We start from the raw sequence: 19769 nt of genomic DNA on the forward strand, positions 1-19769 counted from the left end.
TGGCCTAAATAACTTCGGAAATGAGTGGAGTGTCTAAGACTAAAGGCAAAAGGAACTGCACATAAACACTGTGATCTATTTCATAAAGTACTTTCCCATGGAGATATGGGTTAATTATCCTGAGGCTCCTATATATGTATACTGGAATTGAACAATTAAGCAAATAGATGGCAGATGGTAGGAGCCAAGTTTCTCATTGTTAGAGAGTTTACAGATAAGTATAGAGAGGTGGCTACAATGATCCATGTAGTAATAGACATCTTGTAGTATGAACTCATGTTTAACTTAATACACAGATGCTTACATATAGAAATATCTATAGACTAGAGGCCTGGTGCACGAAATTTGTGCACTTGTGGGGGGGCGGTGTCCCTCAGCACAGCCTGCACCCTCTTGCAGTTCAGGAGCCCTCAGAGGCCTAAGCCATCAGTTGGACATCCTTAGCGCTGCAGGCTCCTGCCACTGCCACTGTGCTCACCAGCCGTGAGCCCAGCTTCTGGCTAAGTGGAGATCCCCCTGTGGGAGCGTACTGACCACCGGGGGGCAGCTCCTGCATTGAGCATCTGCCCCCTGGTGGTCAGTGCATGTCATAGTGACCAGTCGTTTGCCTTCGGGCTGAAACCAGCTCTCTGACATCCCCCGAGGTGTCCCAGATTGGGAGAGGGTGCAGACCAGGCTGAGGGACCCCACCAGTGCACCATCAGGGCCGGGGAGGGACATGGGAGGTTGGCCAGCCAGAGAGGGACCGTGTGAGGACCCCAGGGCATGTCCGGCCCATCTCGCTCAGTCCCAATCGGCGCTAGACCCGGCAGCAAGCTAACCTATGGGTCAGAGCGTCTGCCCCCTGGTGCACATCATAGCGACTTGTCGACCAGTCAACTGTCTGCCCCCTGGTGATCAATGCACGTCATAGCGAGCAGTTGAGCGGCCTTAGCATATCATTAGCATATTATGCTTTGATTGAACAGACAACTGGATGACTGAACACTTAGCATATTAGGCTTTTATTTTATTTTATTTTTTATTTATTGTCAAAAGTTTTACATATGTCTCCTTTTTCCCCAGTTGACCGTCCCCCTACCCTTCCCCCCCCACTCCAGCCATTCCAACCCCGGGCAAGCCCCCACCTTAGGCTTTTTTTCCCCCCCACCTTAGGCTTTTATTGTATAGGATATGTATACATACATGTGTAAGTACACACAAATATATTTAGCTGCTCTCCCAGCCGAGAGGGTCTAAAAGCAATGACAACCCAATGGCAACAAGCACACCCAGTGCCCAGATTTTGGTTTCAATAAAAGAAACTAGGGCTCCTTGGAGAAATGGCTGGGGAAGCAAATACACAACATGAGCGTAGAGCAGCGGTTCTCAACCTGTGGGTCGCGACCCCTTTGGCGGTCGAACGACCCTTTCACAGGGGTCGCCTAAGACCATCCTGCATATCAGATATTTACATTACGATTCATAACAGTAGCAACATTACAGTGATGAAGTAGCAACGAAAATAATTTTATGGTTGGCTCCCACCATGAGGAACTGTATTTAAAGGGCCAGAAGGTTGAGAACCACTGGCTTAGAGTGTCATATATTGCCAGAAAGAAAGAAAATGCTTTAAATTTTTTTTTGCTTAAAAAATTATGGACAGGAATGTGCCAAAGAAACACAGGAATCAAGTAAAAGAGCTCCCAATCTGGCTGGCATGGCTCAATGGTTGAGCATCGACCTATGAAGCAGGAGGTTACAGTACAAGTCCCTGTCAGTGCACACGCACAGGTTGCGGACTCAATACCCATTGTGGGGAGTACAGGAGGCAACCGATCAATGATTCTTTCATCATTGATGTTTCTGTCTCTCTCTCCCTCTCCCTTCCTCTCTGAAATAAAAAATATATTTTTTTAAAAATATATATTTTTAGCCCTAACTGGTTTGGCTCAGCGGATAGAGCGTCGGCCTGCAGACTGAAGGGTCCCAGGTTCGGTTCCGGTCAAGGGCATGTACCTTGGTTGCGGGCACATCCCCAGTAGGGGGTGTGCAGGAGGCAGCTGATTGATGTTTCTCTCTCATCAATGTTTCTAACTCTCTATCTCTCTCCATTCCTCTCTGTAAAAAATCAAATATATATATATATATATATATTTTAAAAAGAGCTTCCAAAGGCCAAAGCTAGAACAATTTGAGAACAAAATAAAGTATGACTGATTATAATCTAAAGTATAAAATAAATATCCATTAGTTCATACTGATAGAAATAGTTGGATATGCCAAACCGGTTTGGCTCAGTGGATAGAGCTTCGGCCTGCAGACTGAAAGGTCCCAGGTTCGATTCCGGTCAAGGGCATGTACCTTGGTTGCGGGCACATCCCCAGCAGAAGTACAGGAGGCAGCTGGTCGATGTTTCTCTCTCATCAATGTTTCTAACTCTCTATCTCTCCCCTTTCCTCTCTGTAAAAAATCAATAAAATATATTTTTTTAAAAAAAGAAAGAAATGGTTGGATAAATAAACAAATGAGGCCCTGACCGGTTTGGCTCAGTGGCTAGAGCATCGGCCTGTGAACTGAAGGGTCCTGGGTTTGATTCCAGTCAAGGGCATGTACCTTGGTTGCCGGCACATCCCCAGTAGTGGGTGTGCAGGAGGCAGCTGATCAATGTTTCTGATTCTCTATCCTTCTCCCTTCCTCTCTGTAAAAAAATCAATAAAATGTTTTTTAAAAATATATAAATAAACAAATGAAGAGACGAATCTCCCATGCAGAATCCAATAGTTTAGATACTTCTCCACTCCTAACATGTGGGCTGTGCATAGTGACTTCCTTCCAAAGAATACAATATGGAACGGAGGAAAGAAAAATAACTTTACAGTGGAGAAACCTGACAAACTACCTTCGGGGATCAAAGTCAACATCAACAGTAACAAGTCATTCTGATGGTATGTCTCTAGTAGCAGTTCCCTTCACATGACGTGATAAGTGGCAGTTACTTTACTTCCATGGTCTTCCTCCCCCGAACCCATGACCTCAGTCCAATCATGAGAGAAACACACACACAAGAGAGGCATCCATAAAATACTTTACCAGTACTCCTCAAAACTGTCAAGATGATCAAAAACAAGGACAATCTGAGAAACAGTCACAGATAAGAGGAGCCTGAGGAGCTATAACAATTAAATGTAATGTCGTATCCTGGATGGGATCCTGGAACAGAAAAATAACTTGAAGCAAAAAATGAAGAAAACCTGTATAAAGCATGGACTTTAGTTAAAAATAATGTATCAATATTGGTTCATAATTCTAACAAAATATATTAATACAAGACGTTAATAGCAAGGGAACTGGGTTGGAGTACATGGGAACTCTCATAGTATCTGTACCAATTTTCTGTAAATGTCAAACTTCTAAAAAGTAAGCTTTTTTTAATTTACAAGGTCAAATTTTAAAAAATATGTTTTTAATGACTTCAGAGAGGAAGGGAGAGGAAGGGAGAGATAGAAACATCAATGATGAGAATTCTTGATCAGCTGCCTCCTGCATGCCCCACGCCCCCCCCCCGCCCCCACTGGGGATCGAGCCTGCACCCAGGCATGTGCCCTTGACCAGAATCGAACCTGAGGCCCTTCAGTCCGCAGGCCAACACTCTATCCACTGAGCCAAACCAGCTAGGGCAATTAAGCTTATTTTTTTAAAAAAATAACACTTTAAAAACTATCTCTATGCCATCTGGATATTACAAATAAAACTTTAGCATTCATCAGAATAACCTAGAGAATCTGTTGAAGCATATTGTCAGGCTTCACCTCCAGAGTTCCTGGTGTAGGAGGTCTAGAGTGGGACTAGAAAATGTTCACCTCTAATAAAGACCAGGTGCAGCTGCTGCTTCTGTTCCAGGGACCACACCTGAAGAACCACTGGTGTAAACTCAAGGATTAAAACAATGAGGAAATCCCGTCCTATCCAGCAGGTGGAGGCATTTGGAGAGCACTCCTTGGAAAATTTTCAGGGACCCTTCCCGAGCCCAGGAGAAGCCCCATTATCTACTCAACCTTCCACCCCATTATCTACTCAACCTTCCACCCCTCCTGCCTCATCCTAAGGCTCAGTGACTTAGCAGTACACTGCGGAGGTAGAAATGCTTCAGTCCAAGTCAGCAAGGCACCCAAGAACTTCCCCTGTGGTGAGGGACTCTGAGAGTAAACAATTGCTAAACAAAATGAGAAAGAGCGATAAATGCAGGACTGGAAATGGCTTGAATTCGGAGCATTTGAAAGGTGCCCAGGGTCAGGAGGTAAGGAATGATTTGAATGATTTGGAGATCACCAAAAGAAGGTGGCAAGGATATGCTAATCTGGCCGTGGGAGCAGGACACTCTAGGGCACACGGGTCCAACAGCTCTTGACGCTTCCAGAAATCTGTAAACTGAACACCAGGGGCAAGTCCAACAGTCCCACTCAGGTATGTGCAATAGGTAATTATCATTCCCATTTTACAAAAAAAAAAAAAAAAGCTCTGAAATGTTTGAACTGTTAAGCAACTTGCCCAAGGCCATCCAACCAGTAAGCAAGAAGCAGCAAACTGGCATTTAGAAGGCCGGCTCAGCCTAAGTCTGGCGATGGCCTCGCACACAGCTGTGCCCCGGAGCACCGGTCCTGTCCTCCTGCCTTTTCCCAGCTAGTGGTTTCCCTGGTCGCTTTTCTCAGAACTCTTTCCGTGACTCATGAGCAAGGGCAGGAGGCCAAAATCTCAGGATCTTCCCACCGCTCGCGGGCACTGTGTAACCTGAGCCCAGAGACCTCTGCTTTGGCAGGTCCGGCTTCCTCCAGGTAGCGGAGGGCGAAAGAGCCCCGCAAAGAGACTACGCTCCCCGGGCCTCCATCACCCACCCCCCCCCCACCCCCCCACCCCCCCCGCCGCCGCCGCCGCCTCCGCGCCCGCAGCCACACCCCGGAGCTAGAACCCACAAGTCCGGTCCAGTAGGTGAGTCTCACATGCCCCACGGACACAGCCTTAGCTTTCAGGCTGTGCTGGCACCGGCACCCACCAGGGCGTGGATCTACAGGTGCCAATTCCACTGGGCCCAGACCCGGGACACAAGGGAAGAGGGGCGGCCCCAAACACCCCAAAGCGGGACTGCAGCCTCGCGCTCCGCCTCTGCGCCCGTCCAGTAACCAACCTCTCCTCCCCACCGGTGACAAGCCCTCGGCCCCGCAGACTCCCGACCCGACCCGAGGCCCTGGCACCGGCCCTGGCACCGGCACCGGCCCTGGGGCAGAGCCGGGAGAGTTAATCCCAACTGCCTCGCCGCGGTTCCGGGGGTCAGGTCGCCGGGAGCGCCTCCCATTGGCCGCGGAGCCGGCGCGGCGCTGATTGGCTGGGGCTCTCCCGGGCTCCCCATTGGACGCTGCGCGCGGCGACTGGAGGTGGCGGTCCCGCCCCTGCAGGTTACGGGGCGAAGCGGCTGCGACTCTCGCAGCTCCCGGGGGTCGCTCAGCCCCGGCCTGAGTCCCGACTTACTTCCTCGATCCAGAACGCGTGGCTCTCCCGGGACGTCAGCGGATCTTCTCCCGGATCCTTTTCCTCCATAACCTGCTGGGGTTATTTTTCTTCCTCCCCGGCTTCCAGCTCCCAGCCCCGCGTTTCCCTTCCCTGCTCCCCGGCCCCCAGTAGCCTGCCGTTCTCAGCATCCCACCTGCCATCGTCCTGTCCCCCTGGCTTCTGCCCCTTCTTGATCTCAACTCCTTTGACCAACTGAGCCCTATCATAACCTTCTCGCCAAACTCTCCTAAACTCCTCTTTCTTCTCTCTTTGCCAGCTCCTGACTTCCAAATTCCAGCTATCCTTTCACCTGACATTTGACCCTGACACTTGGCTCCAGAACGCGACATTCCTACCTCCTGCAGCCTGTTGAAACTGAGGTCTTTCCTGATTTCTGACCTCGTGTCTGAAGCTCGTTTTGACTTCCTTACTCCTGGGCCAGTTCTTGCTACCACTGCCCCACCATGGACTTCTTGATGAGTGGCCTGGCAGCCTGCGGGGCCTGTTTGTTCACCAACCCCCTGGAGGTGGTGAAGACGAGGATGCAGTTACAGGGAGAACTGCAGGCCCCCGGCTCCTACCAGCGGCACTACCGAAACGTCTTCCATGCCTTCATCACCATCGGCAAGGTGGACGGCCTGGCTGCCCTGCAGAAGGGCCTGGCCCCTGCCCTCCTGTACCAGTTCCTGATGAATGGCATCCGGCTGGGCACCTATGGGCTGGCTGAGGCTAAGGGCTACCTGCACTCAGCTGAAGGCACCCACAGTCCTATCCGAAGCGCAGCAGCTGGGGCGCTGGCTGGGGTCCTGGGAGCCTACTTGGGGAGCCCTATCTACATGGTGAGAAGAAGGGTCTTGCCTGGGGCCTTCAAGGCAGACGTTTGGTGTAGGGTGGGGACCTGGGCCTTCCTTCATAATCTGATACTGAGGTTGGAAGTGGACTTGTGTAGGGGAGAGTGAGGAATTTGAGTAACGTACCTCAGTAAGTGTGAGGACCAGGGGAAGTCCTGGATATCACAGAATTACAGTCTCACAGTCGGCCCCTTCGAGCCATCTGGTATAGGTAAAGGGTCTGTAGCCTGAGGCCCAGAGAAGGGAGGTGACCAGCTCAAGGTCACACAGCTGTTTATTGCCAGGACTAGGTCCTGCTTTGTGCTCCTCCTGGAAAGACTGAAAGGCAGGGTATGAGATTCAGGACTGTGGCCTCTCCAAAGTAAGCTGAGCACATGCCCCCATGAGGCTTTGGGGTCAGAGAGCAAGTTTTGTTCATGATCTCCCAACCTGCCGCAGAGTCTGATGGGGAAGCCTGGTCGTGCTGGTAGCTGGAGATCCAGTTTGGGAAATGGAGCTGGCATGACAGACTAGACTCCCCAAGATGAATAATCTTAGGAAATATTGCCATTCTTCAACTTCTCCATTTCCCCTCCACCCCCGGCCCACAAGGGAAGGAAGAAGTAGAGGGGTGGAGTGTCTGTGGTGCTAGGAGATCCATCACCCCTGGGGACTGGAGCCAAGAGATAGAATCTCATGACCAATTTGTTAAAGGAAAACAACAATAATTATCAGGTCAAAAGGATATTCATTGTTGAACACCCCCAGTGGTTCTCAACCTTCCTAATGCCGTGACCCTTTAATATAGTTCCTCATGTTGTGGTGACCCCCAACCATAAAATTATTTCGCTGCTACTTCATAACTGTAATGTTGCTACTGTCATGAATCATAATGTAAATATCTGATATGCAGGATGTATTTTCATTGTTCGCGACCCACAGGTTGAGAACCGCTGCGAGGAAGTGTGAGGGGTTCAGGCGCTTGGGTCTCTGGGGTGAAAGAATGGTCACTGGGCCATAGGTTGTGATACTCTCTCGTCCCCAGGTGAAGACACACCTACAAGCACAGGCAGCCTCAGAAATTGCCGTAGGGCACCAGTATAAGCATCAGGTAAGATGTTCCCAACACCACTGGAGTCTCTGCCATTCTCTCCCATCGGCCCCAGCTTTCTGTCTGCACCCAACAACTCCAACCCAGCCAAGGCTCTGCTCAGCCAATCAGTTCAGCCTCACTCTGCCCCTAACGTCCACCCAGGCCCTCTTTCCCACAGGCTCCCCAGCTCCTCTAGTCCTCTGCACCTGTTTCTCCTGCCCTGTTCTCCTGGTCTGCTAATGTCCTCACTTCCATACGCCCTAGTCTGGGATGGCAAGGGAGGGAGCAATGAGGTGGTAGACAATGGAAGGGCCACATTCTGGTGTTAAGCTCACACACAACTGGTTGTCCAGACATCAGATGCCTGTTAAGGACCCATCCTTAGCAGTGTTAGGAGATGGCAGCCCCTGATGCCAGGGTGACTAAACCCCACCTCATGATCTTCCCCTCTCTCAGGGCATGTTTCAGGCGCTAACCGAGATTGGCCAGAAACATGGTCTGGTGGGGTTGTGGCGTGGGGCCGTGGGCGGCCTTCCCCGAGTTATCGCCGGTTCCTCCACCCAGCTGTGCACCTTCTCATCCACCAAGGACCTTATTACCCAGTGGGAGGTACTGCCTGGGAAATGGGTGGGGCCGCCCTGGGAAATGTGGGCAGGGGGGTGTACAAGCTGAACTGAGCCCTAGAGGGGTGAGGGAGTGGCAGGATGGCTTGGGGGTCAGCTGCTACACCAAGCATGTCAAACTCAAAGGCTAACAGGCCAAATAAACAAGATGTAAGTTTATGTGGGCCACACAAAAAAAACCCCAAAAGCTTCAATTTTCATAGAAACATAGGTTTATTTCGATAGAGACATGCTGAATACAAAGGGCTGAAATAAATGAGTCATCGTTAACATAAAATAATAGAACATTTTAATAAAAATTAATATTTTCTTGAACATTAACTTACCACTGAATAACTGCACAAATAAGCAAATAAACCTATTTTTCTCATTCCCTGAAAGCGAAATATTTCCTGTTGCGCACACCAAACAAGTTAGCCCAAGACTAATGACATGGCCATCGGCTGCTAAAATAGCCGCTGCTAGTATTAGTGGAGAGAAATGGTGCGCTGTGCGTAAGGCGTGTAAGAAACATGAATGCGACACGATGATAGTAATGTCATTAGCGAATGTTGTTCGTTATTAATAATTACGTATAACAGGATATTGTAAAAATTAAGTTATGAATTTTTTATTAAAATGTTTCTTACATACCGTTATATTGGCTGGGCTGCAAAAATATTCATTGTGGGCCGCGAGTTTGACATGCTTGTGCTATACCCTTCCCACAGCTTTTGTCACTCCCTCTCAGGCGTACCTGAGCCTTCACAGTGTTATCACACTGTATTAACTGATAGAGTGGAAGCTCCCAGAGTTACCAGCTCTACTGTATTCCCAGAGCAGGGCCTGTCCTTTCCTAGGAGTTGAATGATTGACTGACTGACTGACAAAGCTCTTCCTCCCTCCCTTTAGATATTTCCTCCCCAGAGCTGGAAGGTGGCTCTGGCAGCTGCCATGGTGAGTGGCATTGCAGTGGTCCTGGCCATGACACCCTTTGATGTGGTGAGCACAAGGCTCTACAACCAGCCCACAGACACTCAGGGCAAGGTAAGGGAGTGCTCTGTGGTTCAGGCAGGGAAAACTGCAGGGGGGGGGCGGGGGGAGAGGAGCAGATTGCAGAGCCAAGTGGGACAGCCTAAAAGGTACACAGGTGAGACCCCTGCTGGGCTCTGACAGGCTCCTTCCCTGTTCTCTCCCTCCTTCTCCAACCTGCTCTCAGGGCCTCATGTACCGAGGGGTGCTGGACGCTCTGCTGCAGACGGCTCGGACAGAGGGCATTTTTGGCATGTACAAGGGTATTGGAGCCTCCTACTTCCGCCTCGGCCCTCACACCATCCTCTCCCTCTTCTTCTGGGACCAGCTTCGCTTCCTCTACAACACGTACACCAAATAACAGCCACTCCCCCTCACTCCACCAAGTTGGCACTCCTTGGACACTTCTGCCTCCATTACTATGTCCTGGTGACTTCTTATCCATCAGAGGGGGACAGCCAATCCCACTCCCTATCTGTTTTCTCAGGGTTGAATCACTGCAAGAGATAGTTTCCCTCCCTTCCGTGGCTGTCTCTTTAAACTTTCTCTACCTGTCCCCCTGTACACTTCACTCCAAAGTTTATGCCCACCCCCTTTCTTCACTGCCAGCCTTGGGTCCCTTCTGATCACACGTACAACTTTAAAATCCCCCTCCAAGACCAAAGGGAATTGGGGGGACCCAGGTGTCCTGTTAGATTCAAAGGCACAGAGATTATATTGGTTATAAAGCAAGTTTATTTCTGCAGAGAGGTGTCTTATGTTTATCCACAGGGAAGGAATTTGGGGAATATATCCCACCCTTTGTTCCCCTTGCAGAATGGGGTCCCCAAGTCTTCAGCAGCATCATGTAGCATTTCAGCATCTTTACTGAGGACCAAAGATGTTGGGATCATGAAGAGTCAGACTGGTCACCAGCTGTTCGAAGTCACCCAGGCTCCAGGGTGGAAGTGACAGATTTTCAGGGTCAAGAGATGACCTATTGTCAGGGCTTGGGAGCGGGGGAACAGACGGGGAGAGAACATCATCCAGGCCTCATGTGTGGAAGTTACCCTCTTCTGTTCCTGGGGCGACCTGGGTATCTGTGACCCCAAAATTCTGGCCCACTCCCACTTCCTTGGAGGACCCCGCTAGCCCGCTTCCCTGCTCTGCCCCTCCCAGCCCATGCTCCTGGGGACCCCCCCCCCCCCTTGAGCCATGTGCCCTCTCTGTCCTCCTTACGGGGGCTGATTGAAGGTGAGCAGGAGATCAGTCTGGTACGGAGTCAGCCTCAGCAAGGCCTGGTGCAGGGTCACGTCCTTCGCTACCTAAAGGGATCGGTGTCAGGATGTTCGAGGGCCCACCTCTTCGCCCTCCGGGCCCTCTCACTCGCCCGTACCTGCTGGTTCTCTTTAGCCACCTGCTGCCTGCCCGAGAGGACCCAGGCTTCTTCACAGCAGCCCCGCAGGGCCAGGTTCTCCAAGAGGAGGGGCTGCACAGCCTCCACCTGAACAGTCCTAGCGCCCTGCACCCCACCAACGTCCTCAAAGTGGTACCTGGAGCGGGGAGGGACAGGGTCAGGAAGGGGCACCTCCCACCGTCGCCCCACAAGCATTTTGACGTCTAGGCTTCGCTCACTGCGTGACTCGAGTTCTCGTCGCCCAGGGAACCGTCCCGCGCAGGCCCCGCCCCCTCCGGGCCCGGCCCTCCCATTGGCCAGCCACGGCCCGCCCCGCTCACCGCGCGGCCTCCTCTCCCCGCACGTGGGCCTGCAGCTCCAGAAGCTCCACGATCAGGCTCTGGTCCGTCACGCGGTGGCAAAAAACTTCCTGGTTGTCCGGGACCGGTCGGAGGTCGCTGGAGAGAGGCGAGGCCGGCACCGGTTGACCCCGGTTCCTCTCCGCAGCCCCACCCGGTCGGCTTCCATCCGCGCGGGGGCGTTTCTCACCTCACGTCAATGGCCCCGGGAGGGAGCGTGGCGGAGAAGGCGCCCCCGAACAGTGGGTAGTCTTGCGTGGGCTCCATGGGCCAGGGACTAGAGAGATTTAAAGAGAAATCGACACGGGGCCACGTGGCGTCCCGCCCCGCGTCCCGCCGCAGCCCCCGCCCTCACCGGGCTGCCTCGGCTCCGGCCCTTTAAGATGCGGCCCCGCCCCTGCGATCGCGCCGGCCAGTGGCGCCCGCGCCTCCGCCGCGGCCCGCGGGGCGCTCCCAGAAGCCCGGTCCCTCGGCGGGCTCGGGCGGGGCCGCCTGGGAGTGAGACCCGGTCCTGGGTTTGTGACGTCCGGTGGCGGCTAACTCGCGCCCGCCCGTCTCCTCCTCTTAAAGGGGCCGCACGGTCTAAGAATGTCGCTGAGACCCCCCGGAGGGGTCGTTGCTCGTCCGAGTGACCGGTGTCTGGGTCCGGGGAGACTGTTCTCCGCCAGCCAGGCCGCTCCAAAGGCCTGTGGACAGCGAATGAGCCGCCAGATCGCTAATTCCCGCATCGGTGGATCGGTTGCAGGGAAGTAAGGGAACAATGGGGCCAGGTGTGAGGCCGGATTAGGATTCGGGCCTCACCCGTTCCTGGAAGCGAGACCAGCCCGGGGATTACATAGCTAATCCTTCTCAAATCTTCGCCTCGGAGGGCGTGGGGAGGACGGCCCATACCGCCCCCCCCCCCCTCGCACACCTGGACCGAAGCACAGGTTAAGCCCCCTGTTGTTTTCCTTGCGCAGGTTTGTCCTTAAGTTTCTGCTCAGTTCCACCCTCCCAGCTAATCTCTCCATTCATCTTTGATTCCCAACAACCTGGCCGAGTGTTTAGAGCATAACAGCCCCATTGTGCACTGAGTGATTAACTACGTGGTTCTGGAACCCAGGGGGCCACTCCGGCCCTCAGCCAGGAGCTGAGCAAGAGGATCCTCATCCTACAGCCATCCCTCCCACGGGATTCCAAGTGCCGACCATACCTCTGGACCCGGATAATTTTGTAACACGGGCCAGAGGGCACATGTATTTTGGTACCTTACTCTGCCAGGCCCTGTGTGAAGGGCTGGAGACACAAAGGCAATTAGGACACCACCCCTGCCTCGCCGGAGGTATACAGGGAACTGTGAACTCAGAAGTCAGGGTAGCCTAGTGTGGAGAGCGGCCACAGCGTTTGGACAGGGTCAAGCCTGGGACTAATGAGAGGGCACGATCCTCTCCTGGCAAAGCCACGTGCAAGCCCTCCCAGCACAATTATAGCCAAAGGCTATAGTTGTAAGCTCGACCTTAAGATCCGAACCTGTGGTCCCACCACGTGGCTAAGTGATAAGGGCTGCGGGAGGTGCAGCAAGTAAACAAAGCTTGATCAGGTGCATGTAATTGAGTAGATTCGAAAGCTGGGAGAATGTAGTAACCACGCCCTTACTTTGCCTCATGGAGTCTGGCTATAAAATAAAGACTCGGTTTATAGGCTGTGGGGCTGTCTCCATAAAAGAAGCAGCGTCCCACCTAGACCCAGCTTTCTTCTCTTGTCTGTCTTTTCTAAATCCTTCACCGCCCCTTCTCAGGTTCGCCCATGGCCGTGCCCGCTTGGCACAACCGCAGTGATGGCGAACCTATGACACACGTGTCAGAGGTGACACGTGAACTCATTTTTTTGGTTGATTTTTCTTTGTTAAATGGCATTTAAATATATAAAATAAATATCAAATATATAAGTCTTTGTTTTACTATGGTTGCAAATATCAAAAAATTTCTATATGTGACACGGCACCAGAGTTAAGTTAGGGTTTTTCAAAATGCTGGCTCACCGAGCTCAAAAGGTTTAAAAATAGGCAGCGTCACGGGCACGGGCACAGGCACAGGCATGGGAGGGACCTAAAAAAAAAGAAAAGAAAATGGGCAAAGGACCTGAACAGACATTTCTCCAAAGAGGATAGATGGCCAATAGACATGAAAAGATGCTCAACTTCACTAATCACCAGAAAAATGCAAATTAAAACCACAATGAGGTATCACTTTATACCTGTCAGAATGGCTGTTATCAATGTCAACAGCCCTAGCTAGTTTGCTCAGTGGATAGAGCATTGGCCTGCGGACTGAAGGGTCCCAGGTTCAATTCTGAACAAGGGTACATGACCGGGTTGCAGGGGCTCAATCCCCAGTGGGGACATGCAGGAAGCAACCGATGGATGACTCTCTCTTATCATTGATGTCTCTCTCTCTTTCTCCCTTCTTCTCTGAAATCAATAAAAGTATATTTTAAAATAATAAAAATAAATTAAAAATGGAACTGCATATGACCCTGTGATTCCACTTCCAGGAATTTATCCAAAGAAATCCAAAACACTAATTCAAAAGAATATATACACCCCTGTTTTCATTGCGACATTATTTACAATAGTCAAGATTTGGAAGCAGCCCAAGTGCCCATCAGTAGAGGAGTTGATAAAAATGATGTGGTGCATTTACACAATGGAATACTACTCAGCAGTGAAAACAAAAGAAATCTTACCTTTTGTGACAGCATGGATGGACCTGGAAATTATTATGCTGAGTGAAATAAGCCAGTCAGAGAAAGACAAGTACCATAAGATTCCATTTATATGTGGAAACTAACGAGCAAAATAAACTAACAAAATGGAGACAGACAACAGACTGACAGTTTCAGTGGGGAGGGTAGTTGGGGGCTGGGTGAGATGGGTGAAGGGATCAAGCAAAGAAAAAAATACTCATGGACACAGACAACAGTTGGCGATTGCAAGAGGGTAGGAGGAGTTAAAGAGGGTAAAGGGGATAAATAGTGGTAGAAGGAGACTCGACTTAGGGTGGTAAACACAAATACAATATACAGATGATGTATTATAGAATTATATACCTGAAACCTATATAATTAATAAAGTAAAAATAAAAAAGCAATCAATGAATGCATATATAAGTGGAACAACAAATCAATGTCTCTCTAAAAAAAAAATCAATAAAAATAAAAATAATAGAAAAGTTAAGAAATGTTGTACAATAAAGAACTTGATTGTCTATGGTTCCTAAGAGGGAAATTCTAAATGCTTGGAATTTCCCTAGGTAGCAATAGAAGTTCTTTGTTACTCATAATGGGCCCTGATAGTTTATACTAATGAGATGATTAGATAGTTTATGCAAAGGAGAGTCAGGATGGGGGAAGGCCACATCAGAAAAAGCAGCCACGTGATTAAACGGTTAGCACTTTGAGCCACTTGTTAACAAACCAATAAAACCCCAAACCAATAAAACGCCAAAATTCTGGACACTGAAGCTCAGGGAAACTTCTTGGTTGGTAAACACATTAATGTGCCAGGAGGGTGGAGCACCCTTACTCTCGGGGAAAAGGGCATGGACGATGTGCTTCTGGGATCCTTCCAGACCTTGCCGATGTATATTCTTACAATGAAATGGTAATCGTGCGTACAGCACTTCCCTGAGTTCTGAGAGGTATTCTTGCAATTCCTGAACCTGTGAGGATGGCAGGAACCCCTGAATACGTGGACAGCCTGGGAACCCATGAGATTTATGGCTGGCATCTGAAAGTAGGGCAGTCTCATAGAAAACTGAGTCCTTCACTTGTGGGATCTGGTGCCAACTCCTGATGGTCAGCACCAGAATTGTACAGTAGTAGTATGTCTAGTTAGTGTTAGACCAGTTGGGGGTGAAACAGAATAAGAACCCCTTATACTATCCCAAGTTCAAGGTGGTAGAGGGTCTGCACTAAGCTGGTAGAGGAAGAGTTCCCATCACAGCTCTTCAAAATCTGATGGATCCTCATGGAGAGGAAGAAGGCAGGTCATATCCTCAAGGGTAAGGTGGGGTTTTCTTGGGCTGCAACCCAAACTAGGATCCCTGTGTCGCCAACCCAGTTGGAATGTCCCCTGACCCTGTCCCTTCCCTTGGAACCTCCTAGAAGGTGCCACCAGGAGTTCTGAGGGGTCCCAGACTCCAAAGTGCCTTTTAATTTGGCTCTCTTCACCTGCTTTATTAGTCAAGGCCATTTCCTTATATATGAGGTATTGGGGAGTGGGGAGAGCTGTCTGTACTATGTTGGGAAAGGATCTAGGGAAGAGAGGTGGGGTGAAGACAAGGTCAGCAGAGCTAGGATTCAGTGGTCAAGGAGAACAGGCTGGCCTCTCTAGTGTCTTCTGTTGCCCTGGATACCTTCCCAGGGGCATCCCAGGATACTCCAGTGACTCATGCAGTGGGAAGCTAAGCCGGTCAACTGGTTAGACTGTAACGTTAGCAGTGCCCTTTCTTCTCAGTCTCCCCTTCTCTGCCAACCCTTTAAATGGGGCGTTACCAGGCCCTGCACACTCCTAGATAACCTCACCCATGCATATGCCAGTGCCTCCCAAACCCTCATCATGTCCACCCAAGATCTCTTTTTTTTAATGTTTAATATATTTTTTATTGACTTCAGAGAAGAAGGAAGAAGGAGATAGAAACAGCAATGGTGAGAGAGAATTATTAATCGGCTGCCTCCTGCACACCCACCACTGGGGATCAAGCAGACAACCCCGGCATGTGCCCTAACCTGGAATCAAACCTGGGACCCTTCTGTCCGAAGGCTGATGCTTTATCCACTGAGCCAAACCAGTTAGGGCCCCAAGACCTCTTCTGCCTCCTGGAGGCCCCTAATTCATGCCCCACCAATGCCTCAAACTCAACACACCCTAAGCAAAGCACATCTTTCTCCCAAACATGAGCCATCTGCTGTGCTCCTATTACAGCTGATGAATTATCACCCACCAATGAACCCAGCAAGCAGACTGGGCATTGGCTCTTTTCTTTCTCTCCTCACATCCAGATCCTAAATATTCTACCTCCGAATGTCTCTCAAATCCTTCCATTTCTTTCCATATCCACTGCCACAACCCCAGTCCTGGCCAGCATTATTTCTACCTGGATACTGCAAAGCCTTCTTATTGAATCCCCCACATCCTTTCCTTTCTCCTCTGTAGCTGGAGGGATCTTTCAAAAATGCAAATTGAGCCTGGTTGGCGTGGCTCAGTGGTTGAGTGTCGATCTCTGAATTAGGAGGCCATGGTTTGATTCCTGGTCAGGGCAGATGCCCAGGTTGCAGGCTCAATCCCTGGTGTGGGGTATGCAGGAGGCAGCCGATCAGTGATTCTCTCATCATTGATGTTTCTCTCTCTCCCCCTTCCTCTCTGAAACCAATAAAAAATATTTTTTAAAAATGCAAATCTACATGTTTATCCTCTATATAACCCCCTTCAAATGGTTTCCCATTGCTCTTAGGATAAAGTCCAGATTCCTTAACATGCTGCTAGTGCCTGTCCCATTTATAGTGTTCCAGACACACCCATGTTTGTTCAATTCCTTACTATTGCTCACTTCTGAGGCTTTGCAAATATTCTTTCCTAGGGTACCTTCCCTTCCCTTTCTTGTAATAATCTGCTACTCATTCCTCAGGTCTCAGCTAATCCCAGGAATCCTTCCTTGTTCCTAAAACTTTGGGCTGCATTCCCTGCTAAGGGCTCCCACGGGACCCTGAGCTTCCCCTAAAACAGTGGTTCTCAACCTTCTAGCCCTTGAAAAACAGTTCCTCCTGTTGTGACCCAACCATAAAATTATTTTCATTGCTACTTCATAACTGTAATGTTGCTACTGTTATGAATCGTAATGTAAATATCTGATATGCAGGACGGTCTTGGGTGACCCCTGTGAAAGGGTCATCCGACCGCCAAAGGGGTCGCGACCCACAGGTTGAGAAACGCCGCCCTAAAAGATACTTCATTGAAATTGCTTGCTCCAGCCCATGTGGCTCAGTGGTTGAGCATTGAACTACGAACCAGGAGGTCGAGGTTTGATTCCCAGTCAGGGCCCATGCCCGGCGTTGTGGGCTCGATCCCTAGGAGGGGGCGTGTAGGAGGCAGCCAATCAATGTTCTCTTTCATCATTGCTGTTTCTCTCTTTCCCTCTCCCTTCCTCTCTGAAATATATATATCTATTTTTTTAAGGAAGAAATTCTTGTTCCAACTTTCTCCCTGCATGTGTGCCACCTGGCAGGAGGCCCTTGGCCATTTTCTTACCCAAATGACAGATTGGGTGTCATATCCTTTGTCCCCTTCTGCGCAAACCCACCCTTCCCCAGGGGAATATGGCCCACCGTCACAGGCACTCCCGGTGGGTTGCGCACAGAGGAAGGTCTTTCCTGAAGCCCAAGATAGGACCCAAGACCCAGGCTCCATTATTTCAGTCCACAGGGCTCCACCCTGTGGCTGTTTGCTGCCCTCAAGTGCCCAATGACAGATTTCTTTGATTTCACCCCAGGGTCTTGAATACCACAGGTGCTGGGGGAATATAGCTCATGGGACTGGGGGACGCTGAAGGCTCAGCTGCTGTGAGACCCCGCCTCCGACAGGCTCACACATGGCTGGCCCCACCTCTTCTCCTGGCAGTCAGTTCCTGGGTCCATGTCCTGGTTGTGTCTGGTGTCCCAGGTGCTGTTGGGAGGGACACTCTGGAGAAAGTGGCCTCCTCCAGGTAGCCCCATGTGGACCCCCTGTACACTCCTCCCTGTCCTCTGCCTCCACCAGCAGTGCTCTTTCCGGCACCATGAGCGCCCACAGGGGACTATCATGCTTGCTCAGCTCAGTGCTGTTTCTTTCGTTCAATTAAGACAAGACTTACTACTGGTGCTCCCTGTCTCCTCACCCCCTCAACCCAGCAGGAAGCAAGAATAGAGAGAAGCAAGCACCCGTCCTCTAAGGACACTTGGAAGCTGTACACACCACTTTCTCTCCCATTGGCCCGCATCTAGTCAGGTGTAAGGGAAGTGGGGAGCGGTCTTTATGTTGAGAAGCCACAGCCCCTGCTAAAATACTGGAGGATTCTATTTCTAGCGGGGGAATCGGATATGGAGCACTGGGCCGTCTCTTCCACGGGGAGTCCTGGGTGAGTAGGCAGAACACAAAGGGGTGAAGGTGACATAGGAAGGCATAAACCTAAGGTGGGCACGATTTTCTTTGAAGAGAGTGGAAGTGCTACGGGGAAGACGCAAATTCCAACTCCCTGGCCTGAGGACGGTGAGGTGTGAGAATAAAAGCCATCACTTGGAGAGGTTTTCAGAGAACTGGTTTTCCATGCAGTGAAGAGAAAGCCTGGAGGAGTTTGCTAAAGGGCCTTGAGAGGTCGGGAAAGACAGGAGCTGGGCCAGGGGCCAGGAAGGACAGAGTTGTGTGGCTACTGGATGAGAACAGATGAGAAGCTGGTCCTGGCAGTGTCAGAGGGTCAGTCTTGCGTGGCCAGGGTGATCCACACCAGAAACTGTTCCACCACCAAAATGTATAAATTTACCTATACAACCAATCAGCAGGTAATCACACACCATCCTACCTGTGCATCAAGCATTTAGTAAACTTGGTATCTAAGCCTTGCTATCAGCCCTCAAATTGTACATTTGAGATTATCTAAACATTTTACATATACATACACGTTGCTTCCCAAGGGCAGGGATACTCAAATGTGCAAAATAATCCATATTAGCCCCACACTGCTCAGGGTGAGTCAGTTTGCAAAACAAGAAACAATTATTTTCTCCATAGCCCTCATTTAAGTCTCATTGTGACCAGTCTCTTCTGAGAGGTGTGATCCATCTCCCCACTCCCTCAGGCCCCATACACTCCAGGATCTGAGATAATAGTCTCCATTCTCAGGGATACATCTTTCATCAAGATGTTGAACTATGTATGCCTGGCCGGGGTGGCTCAGTGGTTGAGCATCGACCTATGAATCAGGAGTCATGGTTCAATTCCCAGTCAGGGCACATGCCTGGGTTGTGGGCTCAAGCCCCAATGTGTGGCGTGCAGAAGGCAGCTGATCAATGATCACTCTCATCATTGATGTCTCTATCTCTCTCTCCCTTCCTCTCTGAAAACAATAAAAACATATTTTAAAAATAAATTTTAAAAAAAAGATGTTGAACTATTTAGGGGCAAATGAACTTGAGTTGTGTAACAGAGAAGTCACAGGAAGTGACTTCTACACACAGTCCTGTGAGTAAAGGAAGCAATGGGTAGCTGTCAGCAGGAACTCTTGATAATGCTGCTGCCAAGAAATGTGACTGCAGGACAGTGAGCCGCAGATGCGGCAGAGGGAGCATGGGCCTGGCTCTGCGCTTACAGCTGTGTGACCTCTAGGCAATTTAACCTCAATTCTTTCTTCCTTTTTTTAAGAAATGGGGTTAGTACCTTGCTGAATTCTGTGAGAAATAACTTAGATACATATAAACTGCCGAGCACATGCTTGGCTCATGGTGCCACATTCAGCTACTGTTTTAAACTCTGTTAGACATAAATTCCCTGGGGCAATGACAGCGCTTGGCACTGCAACACATCAGCCGATATTAATAGAATGGTTAAGGCTCGGTTGTAGGAATGAAAGTGCTGACCACTCCTGTCAGGAAGGAAGCTGTTAAATTAGCAAAATTAGGAATATTGAGTTCAGAGGCCAGAGACCCTATGAGAGAAACTTCTGCCAACAAAAGCTTACATGTACACAATGCTGCATTTCCAATGAGGAATCCAGAAAGCTTCTGTTTTTCAGATAAGAATGCTGACATCCGGACTTGCATGCTTTTGTTTGGCTCCACCCTCTAAACCTCAGTGACGAGGAAAGGGCCGGAAAACATCCCTTCGAGCCCAGGTGAGTGACATGAAGCACCACGTGGTGAAGGGAAGTAGGTCAATGGAACCTT

General features: G+C 50.1%; 2 protein-coding genes across 10 annotated transcripts; one reads left to right on the forward strand and one right to left on the reverse strand.

Moving 5' to 3' along the window:
- The first annotated feature begins 4747 nt into the window (after positions 1–4747).
- Positions 4748–9829, forward strand: SLC25A35 (solute carrier family 25 member 35). Of its 7 annotated transcripts, none has more exons than XM_081110101.1 (6): positions 4748–4968; positions 5804–6365; positions 7402–7467; positions 7906–8058; positions 8964–9098; positions 9271–9829. In XM_081110101.1, the coding sequence occupies exons 2-6, from the start codon at positions 5991–5993 to the stop codon at positions 9442–9444; spliced, it is 903 nt and encodes a 300-aa protein (XP_080966227.1). In that variant the 5' UTR covers positions 4748–4968; positions 5804–5990; the 3' UTR covers positions 9445–9829. The 7 variants fall into 7 exon arrangements, with proteins under 7 accessions (XP_080966227.1, XP_080966231.1, XP_080966226.1 ...); XM_081110100.1 differs by lacking the exon at positions 4748–4968 and adding an exon at positions 5404–5585; XM_081110105.1 differs by lacking the exon at positions 7906–8058 and having other exon boundaries at positions 4773–4968.
- On the reverse strand, positions 9802–13962 carry RANGRF (RAN guanine nucleotide release factor). Of its 3 annotated transcripts, none has more exons than XM_081110106.1 (6): positions 12838–13962; positions 11008–11094; positions 10800–10916; positions 10459–10615; positions 10302–10387; positions 9802–10071 (listed from the first exon to the last, which is right to left on the reverse strand). In XM_081110106.1, the coding sequence occupies exons 2-6, from the start codon at positions 11082–11084 to the stop codon at positions 9948–9950; spliced, it is 561 nt and encodes a 186-aa protein (XP_080966232.1). In that variant the 5' UTR covers positions 11085–11094; positions 12838–13962; the 3' UTR covers positions 9802–9947. The 3 variants fall into 3 exon arrangements, with proteins under 3 accessions (XP_080966232.1, XP_080966233.1, XP_080966234.1); XM_081110107.1 differs by lacking the exon at positions 12838–13962 and adding an exon at positions 11173–11549; XM_081110108.1 differs by lacking the exon at positions 12838–13962 and having other exon boundaries at positions 9802–10059; positions 11008–11291.
- Between the last annotated feature and the right edge of the window lie 5807 nt (positions 13963–19769).

This window comes from Myotis nattereri, assembly GCF_964212035.1.
Source record: "Myotis nattereri genome assembly, chromosome: 16".
NCBI lineage: Eukaryota > Metazoa > Chordata > Mammalia > Chiroptera > Vespertilionidae > Myotis > Myotis nattereri.

What these genes read in the sequence shown, in the direction of transcription:
- SLC25A35 (XM_081110101.1), top strand. Translation starts at nt 5,991, where the DNA reads ATGGACTTCTTGATGAGTGGCCTGGCAGCCTGCGGGGCCTGTTTGTTC. An exon ending in GGCACCAGTATAAGCATCAG is followed by an intron (nt 7,468 to 7,905) that starts GTAAGATGTTCC and finishes CCCCTCTCTCAG; the next exon opens with GGCATGTTTCAGGCGCTAAC. An exon ending in ACCTTATTACCCAGTGGGAG is followed by an intron (nt 8,059 to 8,963) that starts GTACTGCCTGGG and finishes CCCTCCCTTTAG; the next exon opens with ATATTTCCTCCCCAGAGCTG.
- RANGRF (XM_081110106.1), bottom strand. Translation starts at nt 11,084, where the DNA reads ATGGAGCCCACGCAAGACTACCCACTGTTCGGGGGCGCCTTCTCCGCC. An exon ending in CCCGGGGCCATTGACGTGAG is followed by an intron (nt 10,917 to 11,007) that starts GTGAGAAACGCC and finishes GCCTCTCTCCAG; the next exon opens with CGACCTCCGACCGGTCCCGG. An exon ending in CTCACCTTCAATCAGCCCCC is followed by an intron (nt 10,072 to 10,301) that starts GTAAGGAGGACA and finishes CCCGCTCCCAAG; the next exon opens with CCCTGACAATAGGTCATCTC.